The sequence below is a fragment of the Diachasma alloeum genome, unplaced genomic scaffold (assembly GCF_001412515.2).
Source record: "Diachasma alloeum isolate Michigan unplaced genomic scaffold, Dall2.0 Dall_scaffold_00211, whole genome shotgun sequence".
NCBI lineage: Eukaryota > Metazoa > Arthropoda > Insecta > Hymenoptera > Braconidae > Diachasma > Diachasma alloeum.
Genome location: NW_021680376.1, coordinates 672,710 through 684,496, shown reverse-complemented (window position 1 = coordinate 684,496; position 11,787 = coordinate 672,710). Strand labels below are relative to the sequence as shown.

General features: G+C 37.6%; 1 protein-coding gene across 1 annotated transcript; it reads left to right on the top strand.

Annotated features, from left to right (window-relative positions):
• Positions 1 to 127: 127 nt before the first annotated feature.
• On the top strand, positions 128 to 4,701 carry LOC107036760. The gene is made up of 3 exons (XM_015254903.1): positions 128 to 289; positions 2,623 to 2,918; positions 4,551 to 4,701. Exons 1-3 carry the CDS (start codon positions 128 to 130, stop codon positions 4,699 to 4,701), a joined length of 609 nt encoding a protein of 202 aa, XP_015110389.1.
• The last annotated feature ends 7,086 nt before the right edge of the window (positions 4,702 to 11,787 follow it).

The window sequence follows — 11,787 nt, the reverse complement described above, 5'->3', positions numbered from 1 at the left end:
GAGAGAGAGAGCAGAATGAATAAATAAATCAGTAATATTTTTTTCTCTCTGTTTATGTTGAAATAAAGAAAATAAAAAATAGGGAGAACGAGCGGGGGATAATAAAACAAGAAGGATAAGAGGCGAGATGAGAGCGGTTGAGACAATTTCGTTGGCATTTGTCGCCTGTGTCCTTCATAAAACTTTTGGTCACGATCGTGGAAATGTCGCAATGAGTCCAGTGAATGGGATGAAACTTTTGTCGCGTTCACCGAGAACTCTGCTTTATCCGAACCCTTCAACTCTACTGGTAAGTGTACTCTGGAGTATTTAAGACACTTTGCGCCAACACTGGTTGACATATTTAGGAATTATTTGCGGTGAGAGCGTTTTATAATTGAATTTTAGAGGTCAAATTTGGGGTGGGTTGAGTGAAGATGCTGAGTCATATATGACTCATTATGCTCGAAAATAATTGTTATCTGATGGTCGATACGATTTTTTGTGCGGAAAAAATTCAGGTCGCGGCTTAAATTCAGGTTTGGGCATGAATTTAGGTTGTGACTTGAATTTAGATAATGGCTGTAATTCTGATCAAGGCTTGAATTTAGGAGATGGCTTAAATTCAGGTCGTGGCTTAAAGTCAGGTCGCCCTAAATTCAGGTAATGGAGTGGATACAGACAATGGCTTAAATTCAAATATTGACATGGATTTAAGTCACAACAAAAATTCAGGTCATATCTTAAATTCAATCTTAAATTAAATTAAGTTTAGACATGAATGCAGGTTTGATGTGACAACTTCTTTTTACCTTGGAATAGTTTCAAGTTATTTTCCCCCCAAAAAAGTGTAAAAAACGCGAATCTAGAAGAAACCGTGGGAAGAGACTGGTGTCCCACGACATTTCTTCTACCCTGGAAATCTCATTAAATTTTCGATTATCCGTGTGATTGTACCGTACCGGGGTATTTCAAAATTGATAAAAATTTTCAATTATCTACTGGGTTCGAGGATTTCGATATCGATCCAGTTCACTGAGTACTTTTAATTAAAATCTATAATCAGCAATGCCATTTGATTTTCAGATGATAATTAATATATCAGATTAATAACTGCACTGTCGACTATCGGTTAAGCTATAAAATCCAATGGGCTTTGGGCTATGCTATCTCCATTCTCATGGAGCTCGATCAGTCGAGGGTTATATATCTTGCGCTTAATCGACCCGCCGCTCACGGGGGTCATTTCGAAGGCTAAAAAGAATTTAACGTCAGTAAGAATTCCTTTCTCCTCGGGGAGAATTTATGGCCTAAGTTCATTCATATTATTTTTACGTAGATATCAGAGAATCGTGAATTCTCATGTATTCATTGGACCGAAGGATTATGTGTTCGATAAATCATAAATAATTTAATGGACATGGACAAAAGTCTTCAAACATGGATTTTCTATGCAACGGGCATTGAGCTCTCATTTATTACACTCTTAGATGCTGATCAAGAAGTTGGCGACAATTTAAACGTGACCTGATTTTAAGTCATCACTTGCATTTTGGTTGAATCTCAATTTCAGGTTATGAGTCAAATTTACGTCCTGACTGTCCATTCTGTGGCTTAAATAGGCGATTTAAATTCAGGTGCCGACGTAAATTCAGGTTATTGCTTAAATTCAGGTCAGTAATGAGGTTCAAGTCACATCTTAAATTCAGGTTTTCAATTGAATTTAGATTGTGTCTCAAATTAACGTCATAATTAAATTGTAGGGCACGTCTTAAAATCAGGTCACGGAGTAATATCAGGTTATGACTAAAATTCAGCTCGTGGCTTAAATCTAATCTAGAGAGGATGGCACATGGAAGGCCTCAAGTCACGTATCCTTGGAATTCATTCAAAAATACTTCTTCCCAAATTGAATTCATTTCCAGACAAACTCCTTTACAACGACATAAAAAAATAAAAAAATCTTCAATTCTTTATTCTCATCGCACTCGTATCCTTTTACTGGCTATCGTCGTGTTGCCCTTGGTACCCAGAATTGGGAATGAACCGTGACTGCGTTTTCACAAAGTGTGGGCCCATTAGAGCGCTTCAAGTGTAGGGAACAGCGACGAAGGGAGAGTGCGGGGGTATGAGGTTGGGGCAATAGAAGTAGAGGCTGGAGGGTTGAAATGAGGATGGCTAAGTGCGAGCTTAAAAGCACCGGCACGTACTATCGAGCGAGACAGGGGTACGAGTTTCGTTTTGAAACGCTCTGGCAATCCAGCGCGTTAATTAGTTAGACTGATTGAATAGTAAGTAGGTAAATCTTCTGTGTGTTTGCGTGGCATGCCATAAATTTCAGTGAATTATTAGGGAAATCTGGTTGACAAAGAGATTGATTTATCATCATTGAGGGATAATCAATTGCAATGGATGGAGAATATTGCGAATACGAATATTTGTAGACATATGATGATCATGATTATGATGGAAATAATTTGGACAAATGATTCTCATAATTATCAGCAACTTCATACATTTCGGAGAATCAAAAAAACTTGCAGATATTTTCGTGACATAACATTTGAAAAAATTGAATTGAATGAGTGAGAAAAATGAGTCACTGCATTAATGGCATCTAATTCCAATGATTTTACATTGCAGTTAATTTTTGGAATAGGTACTCCATTGCAATTAGACAGGGAGAGTGTAATTGTCGGTGCATTCACAAAGATAGTGTACACATTACCTCAGAATTCCACGGATTTTACAGAACCAGGAGTGCAATTTGAGAGAAATGGTCAAACTCGTTGGAGTATCTACAAAATATTAACGAATGCTGCTAATTATTACGGTTTCGGTGGAAAGTCCTGCCTGCTGAGGGCAATATGCGAGGTGGCTGCTGCCCCATTTGACCTCCGTCACGGCCTTTTCGGTCAGATAATTCAAGCCTTGCTCACGTAAGTTCAAACCTCCTTCAAAATCTAACTAAATCCCGAAAGATCATCAAACTGAAGCTGAAGAATTGTACTTTCTCATTCTCGAAAACTTCACGAAGTCGACTTGGAAACTTATTCGAGAGGTTGAAAACTTTTCAAATTCCCTCGATGAGGGCTCCACTGTACGTTGCATCCATTATACGGGAATACACCATGTCCGACCATTTATCTCTTAGATGACCATCAAAAGGCTGGAGATGATTGAAATGTGGCCTCATCTTGAATTTAGGTCGAGGCTTAAATTCGGATCATGACTTAAATTTAGGTGAGGCTTGAATTTAGGTGGCGACTTAAATTCAGGTCTTTTCTTAAATTCAGGCCATGACTTAAATTCACGTGTTGGCTTAAATTCGGGTCGCAAATAAAATTTGAGTCACGCCTTAAATTCAGGTAATAAGTTGAAATTCGGTTGCGTCTTAAAATCAAGTTACGACTCGAATTCAGGTAACGATTCAAATCTCGAGGACGACTTAAACTTAGGTCACTAATCAAATTTAAGTCGCAGCTTGAATTTAGATCGTTACGAAAAATTCCATTTTCACATTCCCGAAAACTTCACAAAGTCGGCTTGGAAACTCATTCGAGACGTGAAAACTTTTCAAATTTCCTCAGTGAGGGCTCAACTACACGTTGCATCCAATCTACGGGGATACACCACGTCCGACCAATAATCAAATTATCCTTCAATTTGAAGTTGCTCCGGGGCCAATAAGAGTGATGAAGTATTTTTGGATAAATTGGGGGGGGGGGGGTGAGGGAATGCCCTCCTAGATTTGACTGTGGAGTTTGGGGGGTCGGAGTTTCTCGACAGACAAACCACAGGACTGGATCGATGTCGGCGGGAAGGTTGAGGAAATACTGGTGTAGAGGATAGTTTTCCCATGCATGTTACATCCCTTCTTCTGATATCACCTCAACCAGTTCCGGGCGTAATTGACTCGATCGAAGTTTCAACTTTATACTCGTGGCGATTGAAAAATATATTTATTTACAGAGGAAAGGTATATTATGTGAAATCGTTGACGGGCAAAATAAAATAAGAAATACATTTGAGTCGGACTTAAATTCGGGTTGTGGCTTAAATTCAGGTCCCGAATCGCATTCAAGTCACGTCTTAAATTCAGGTTGTCACTTACATTTAGATTTAGTAAAGATTCAATCATTTAGAATGAAGTAATAAATATTTTCGATTAATTAAATATCGGAAACAAAATAGTACTCAAACTATTGTAAATATTATTACAAATAACTGAATAGTGAAATACAACAGAAAAATACTGCAGTTGTATAACAGCAACAATGAACTTGAAAAACCTATTTAAATTTATATTTCCATTCAATCCCTATGAAATTTCCTTAGAAAAATGATTTCTGAATACTATAAACTTGAATAAACACCGGAAAAATGATAATCCACGTATGCAAATAAACCTATCACCAGCAGGATGCAGCTCTCCACCCTAGATAAACTCACCCCCCGACAATAACCCCCATAAAATATCCCCATAACCCATGTCAGTATGATTTTACAAAGCCATAAAATCCAGTGACATAACCGAGCCACTGTTCCGGCACGCATGTGGAATTTTGCAGGCCTTCAAGTACCATCGAGCCATACGACGAGCACGAGGATCGCGAATACCATGCAGCTGAAAGACTCGGTAAGCACGTGGGCGAAAACTGCCACGCCCTTTATCCAGAATGCGGTAGAAGCGCCCTAGACGTATTTTCCACCATAGGATAGCCTGGAGAAAAAAAATGCCTCGACTTGCCAGGGCTGAAAAACTTTGTGACGTACATTTTCTTTTTTTAACTATATTTTTATTCCGAGAAAAACCTATTTTTCCCTCTTATTCTCCCTTCTTCAGTTCAGCACTCAAGTTCTCTTTTGTTTTTGCTCGGTGCATTCCTTCAGCGATTTTCATTTGCCTCAGAGTATAACCGGGATTCATGGAATTCCCCGGGTGGAAGCAATCTCTTTCTCCTTTCTCTTTTACTCAGTCCAGAGATTTCGGGATAACACCAACTTGTTTTTGTAGAATTAATAAAACATTTGTTATGAAAGATGTTCCTATTGATTGTTTTTTTTGTTGTTTCGTTATTCCTTTTGCAATTCCGCTATTTCATCTTTGGCAGGGGGAGAAATTTCCACTTTAGGAACCAAATACTTTTTATTTATGGAGATGAAGGGAGAGGAGCAGAGGCCGTGATGATCTATACAGAGAAAACGTATCTCCAAAGTTCAGAATTAATGAAAATTTTTTTTTATTTTCCTTGAAATGTAAAATCTCTATAAGAATTGGATAAAAATTGTGGGGAAGTCTAATTCAGGTCATGGCATAAATTTAGGTCGCGGTTTAAATTCAGGTCCAGGTGTGGATTTACATTTCGCTTAAAATACAGGTCATGGAATAAATTTAGGTCACGATTAAAATTCAGGTCATGACTTGCATTTTGATCGTGGCTTAAATTCAGGTAGGGGATTAAATTCAGGTTGATAATCAAATTTTGCCTACGAATTGAATTCGGATCACTCATGATATACAAATACCAAACAAATTAAAAAGTCTCCTATTTCAAAATACATTTCAACCCTGAGGATATGTACATGAATAATGAATTGAACGTGAATGTACTTATATGCGAATTCCCGGTGCATTCCGATGAAAAAAAAGTTGCTGGAGAGAGACAAAATTCTCATCGTCCTGCCTCTATCGTTCGCTCTTCATCGTTGCATACCACGTACCACCACCTCCGTTAGATTAGCGAGAATATTCATTAAGCCAGTCGTGTGGGCAATCTTTCTCTGTCTGGTTCACGGATGAAAACCGCGAAATTCCAGATCTGGGCGTTTTTCAATAAAACTAGGGGAAAGAATTTCCAATAGGATAAGGGGGGGGGGTGAGTTTAATTGTTGATGCGAACTGTTGGGGATATTCACGTCGAAGTGTATTTTTTATACCTTTAATTCTATGAAATATATCCAATAATTTGCCGCGGCTTAAATTCAGGTCACGAAGCAAGTTTGAGTCATGTCTCACTTTCAGGTTGCTACTTTGATTTCGACGTCTTAAATTCAGGTGATGAAGCAACTTTGAGTTTCGTCTTAAAATCAGGTTACGGCTTAAATTCAGGTTATGACTTAAATTCAGGTCTATCTCTACATTGAAGTTTCGGAATTAAGCCCCTGTTTCTCATTCTCACGATGAAATATATGAAATTATTAAATATTTTATTCTTATTTTTTTTATATTCGCGCTTTTTATTCAATTTTTATACATTTATAAAATTAATTGAATATCCCAAATGTTATCGTTTATGTCATATCTTCACATTAAAAAAATATTCTAAAATTAGTACTCCAACCTCTGAGTATCAAATAATGACGATGAATAATTCAAAATAAACTTTCTAATGTCGAAAACAAAAGTTTTAATACCTCTGAAACGCATAATTCATAGCCACCTCCGCAGAATATGAGAAAGTGTTAACACTCACAGGGGTGAATTAAGTTCTCATTTCAACATTTGCAGTAGGTGGGTCTTACCCTCTTCTTGAACGCTATTGTACCGAGTACTTAGAATACAGGTGCGCAAATACATACAAATACATTCAACCGGGATGAAAGTTACGGATGGAAAACTCGACATTACTTAGTTTTCCATACGCCAGGACCGAGTGAAGCTGGAAGCCCTGCTTTTCTGTATAATGGAAGGATATACACGAGAAACTCGGCGTAAACGAGACAGGACAAATGACAAAACAACTAATGGGTAAAAGTTTGTATGTGCGGGGGGGGGGGTTAAAAATGAAAATGGGGATGAAGGTTCGTTATTGCGGTGGGCGTGGTCAAAAATAAATATTTTAATTTAATTTTTAATTTTTTGTAGCGGGACTGAATTAGCACAGGTTTAATAATGAACTTCTCTCCCAAGGACCAAAACCGGGAATTCGAACCTCAATTCGTTCAGTTGAAATTTTCTAAGTTTTTTTCATTCTATTTATTTTTTGCACTCGTTTATTCTTCTTTTTTCTCAACTATTTTCATCACGTTATAGTATATTATTATACAATGATACATAAATATCTTGGCTCATCCTCAAATGAGGATTAAATTTGTCATTGAATTGATTTATAATATGTCTAATGTCAAATAATTCATCGAAAGGAATTGAATTTAACCGAATGAATAAATAAATAAATGAAAAAAGGGTTGAAATAGTGAATGCATTTAATTCAAAAAATTCATCCTGCCAGTTTTGGGCTCTGGCGTCATCGGGAATCCCAGAAAGAAGTGGAAAATGTAATACGAAAGCAAGTAAAGGAATAGCGAAACAGGGTAAAAGAAGAAGCAATTTACAGTGGATTCCTTGGGTCTTTGACCAGTCAGCCAATACGTGGGCTCCAATTACTTGAGCAAAGAGTAGAGATTTCATGGGGGAAGTCGAAATACACGGATATTCACATACAAACATCACTGTCCTCACAATTCAGTTTGAAACTGTTCGTTTGGGATGTTACGTGCCGTAGTCTTGATGCTGCTACTATCCACCGTTCCGAGATTATCCACTGCAAATCAGCCGGTCTTATTATTTCCAAAGAGTACGGTCTTTCAAGTGAGTATTTTAGCGGTGAAAATGTAAGGGAATCACTATTTTTGGGGCTGATGCAATTGTATGAGTAAATATGAGCTCAAGTATGAGAGGTAAATTCATAGAATTTTGAATAGTTGTTGCTTCTGAATGAAAGCAATTTTTTTTTCAAATGTAGGTGTTGAGCCCCATTCTTCGACATTAATTAAAATTTAACCCATATATTCTATTTTTTAAATAAAATTCTGAATACTATTGTAATTATCATGTCTGATGGGCTTGTAGCAATTACTTACGAATAATCTGCATCTTTAAATTGAAAAAATTGCCTTCCCCGCAGCTTCTACAGCTGAAGCTAATGAACATCAAATATTTCCGGAAAGTTTTGAATGCTACGAAAACACAAACTCCGAATGAGTCTGTAAATAGTGATTACCTTGTTCATATTTCCGTGATAAAACAGAGTGGAATTCCTCGATTTTTTTCTTCATCTGTTCTAAATCTCTGGTTCCATGAGACAATCGTCTTGCGTCGAATTTTCATGAAGTTCCCAGACAAAAGAGAATTGAATGCCATTCTATGAAACATGAATAAGTAAAGAATATATAAAGGAATATAAATAAATAATATGAGTAAATAAATCCCCTTTTCCATGGGGATATAATTTCAATTCCCCGAAATCAGGAAAATCCATAGGACATAGTTGACAAATGACAATTTCACTGTGACCCCGAGACCAGTGCTCGACCGCAATCTCATTCTGAAAAATAATAACGCCGAATCGTTGGGATATCGAAAATCAATGAACTCTTGTGGCTTTGCGTTAGGCTCGGCCACTGAGCGGATGATATGTAAGCAAATACAGCTTGAATGCCGTATGAATCGAATATTTGGACACGTAGCGCCGATGAATTTTTGAGTGACGTGATTCAACTGAGTGAATTACTGCCTGATCCGTAGAAACAGACAGTCAACAACATTATTTCATCCATCATTATATCATTATTTCATCCATCATCAAAATTATAAAAAACAAGTGGGCTAAATAGTATAGTTTTTTGTAAATAAATTCGCAATATGCTTCTGAATGCTCATTTTAGACATCATCTCCTTCTATAGTACATAATCCATCGTTACATATCATTTTATTAAATTCAATAAAATTTCTTCTTCAATCAATTGTCATATTTTTAATTTAATTCAATGCTTGATGACATTTAAAATCTGAAAAATCGTGAATTTTTAGTCATCGACTAATACATGAAATATAATTGCGTGATTTTTGTCAACAGTTGTCAATTGGCATCTCTGTTCCCCTCATTACTAATAAGCGAGGAACTATTGCGACGTCATTTGCATTTCAATTTAACTACGCATTACCATGGAATTTGACACAACTTCATGAGCCAGGGATTATACCTGCCCGCGAGAATCACGATTTCGATCTTCATACCGCGTATGCTGCTATTGAACAATTACTCGACACGTGAGTACATAAATTTGCATGAATTAACGGCGCATGGGGATAGTGGCCCGTCCTAAATTTAGTATATTAAAAATTACCTGAATTTTATATTATAGAATTTTTTTTTTTTAATTTCCAAATGTTCAAAAATGAATTAATCAATATATGTTAATTTTTATTGACTAATTTTTCTTCAATTTAGTCTTTACTTTAATTCAGAATTTTCCTGTGCCTGAAATCGCGAAAAGTTTTTAAAACGATTTTTTATTAATAACGACAGAAAAGGGAGAGGAGAAAGAAATTATCAAAATCTCATTAAATTTTCCCTTCTCTCCACATCCGTAATTACCTGAATAATCCATTACCAATTTCCATAATTCCACTAATAAACAATGAAAAATCATGTCGACAGAATTAAATTTTCAAAATAAACAACCAAACCGCCGATTACTCAATTCAACAAAACGAACAAATTGGAAACTATTTGCACTGCGAGGGCTTATCGAATTCCCATCCGTGGATTTTTCTCCGGAGGATATACAACTGCCCCCCCCCCCTCCCAACTCATTGCACAACTCGTGTGTGTGTGTGTGTGTGTGTGTGTGTCGACAATGGGGCAGAAAATCCTAGGCTCCGTAACTCGGAGAATGGTCTCAGCCGAGAAAGAGAAAGAATATAAAGAGGGATAATAATGTGAGCGTCGAACGGGTGGGGATGATGCTGTGAGTGAGAGAGGAGTGGGGATGACGTTCTGAGCGTGAAGCGGAGTCGGGACGACGTTGTGAGCGTGAACCGAAGTGGGGACGACACTGTGAGCGTGGAGCGGAGTGGGGAGAAGTGAAAGGGCCTCATTTTATTCGAGCGAGTATTTATCCCCGCGATTTCTCGTTCGAATGGAGCTAGCACTCACGCGTTAAGGGTTGGCCATTAAAAGGAACATTTTCGACGAGAGGTCCACTTTTATGCGCCCCAGAAGCAGTGCAAAGCGACGGATAATCCTGTTTTAAAATTGCAGTAGTTGAAACAATACAAATTTCTGTTGAAATGAAAGTAAAAACGATGAAACTTAAATCTCTGGGCGAGATAATCCGCGCTTTTTATCGCTCACAAAGGCCTTCAGCCTAAGGTGGGGGAGGAATGCGCATGCGCTGTGTATCCTCAGAAGAGACATTAAAGTTTTCAAGTATCGTTTTACTCCGCTGCTGAGATGACGTGATATAAATTGAATTTCATTGAACCCCGGATTAAATTAAAAAAATAATTATCGGGCTGTTACGTAAATTACAGGGAGCTACGAAGAACGTGGGTATTATCAAATTGCAATGAGTAATTTTAGTTGATGGTGGATAGAGAAGAATGGGACTATCCGACGTCAAAGAAAAGTGATTCTCATTCAGAATTTTTCATTGTTGATTCTGCTTTTGTTCATACGTGAGATAAAAAAATAGAAAATGTTATGAAATACAACTGAAAAAATCATATCTAAAAATAATCGTAATTATAATTATATGTAAAAACCATCGAAAAGGTATGCTCAATCGTTGAGAAGTTAGTAGACCAGGGTGGGATGAATTAATGAGAAGTAAGTGCAGCCACAGGGGCGTAAATTAATTGGAATATAAAGTAATTAATTCAAGAAGCGAGAAAAGCACCAGCGGCTGGCAAAACATTTCACGGCAGATCGATTTATGGCGACGCAGAGTTTAACCGAGAAATTCTTCAGCGAATGAATTTCCTCTTGATTATATGAGTTGTATAATTCATTTCCCTGAGCAGAATTCGAATTATCATGTATTCACGGTGGAAGTACAGGGGAGATGACCACGGGCGTTTAATCCCACTTTTTTTTAATATTTTTAAACATTTGTTGAAATAGATTACTGCCGACTCTCCCATGGAAAAGGAGAAGTACTGTATTGAGTTGCGAATGGAGATGTTGAAATGTATCGCAGCGTGAAATTCCGCTAAATGAGATCTTGATATTTACTTGCCTAGGTATGGCTGGAGAAATGGTAGGGAGTGTTTTCTGAGGAGCATCTGTGAACTAGCTGAAACGCCTCTAGGTGAAACCGACCGAGACATCCTTCAGGAAGTAATTCACTTGTTTCTGACGTGAGTTTATTGAATCAAAAATTTGTACAGAACACGTGATAATTGTATTTGTCACGGAAAATTTGTACAATTGTTGAATTACTCATGGCTTTCCTATCTCCCTTTTGGCCCTTACGAGTTTGACCCTTAGAAACCTCATGACCCTTAAGGGCCCTTCCTGCCCTTTTCAGACTATTGACCCTTGAGCATGTCAGATGTACAAGACTCTGTCCCTCATGAATCTGATTCTTATGAGTCTGACCCTCACAGGTCATGCAAGTTCAGCGTTATATAAAATATAATCTGACCCTTATGGATGTTGTTTGACCCTCGTCCATATCGGACATGTAAGAACCTGACCCTGATCAGCCTTTTTTGTTTCAATCTCGTGTCCCCATTTCATACGATCAGCTAAAAATCCAACTTCAATTGTCGTTCCAATACTATCCTTCCCTCAGAATCCCAAAAGAGAAAAATTCCCTGAGAAATAGAATTTAAATGCGCTCCCATCGACATCAATTGGAATATCGACAAGCGATTATATTCAATTTTTACAGCCCAACTGGGGATTTACCGGCGGCAGTTAATTCCAGTCACCAGAGCGTAGACAAATTGTATCACGAAGCAGAGCTATTGGGTAGATCTGGTGGTGACTGTACACTGACATACTCCGATTGTCTCG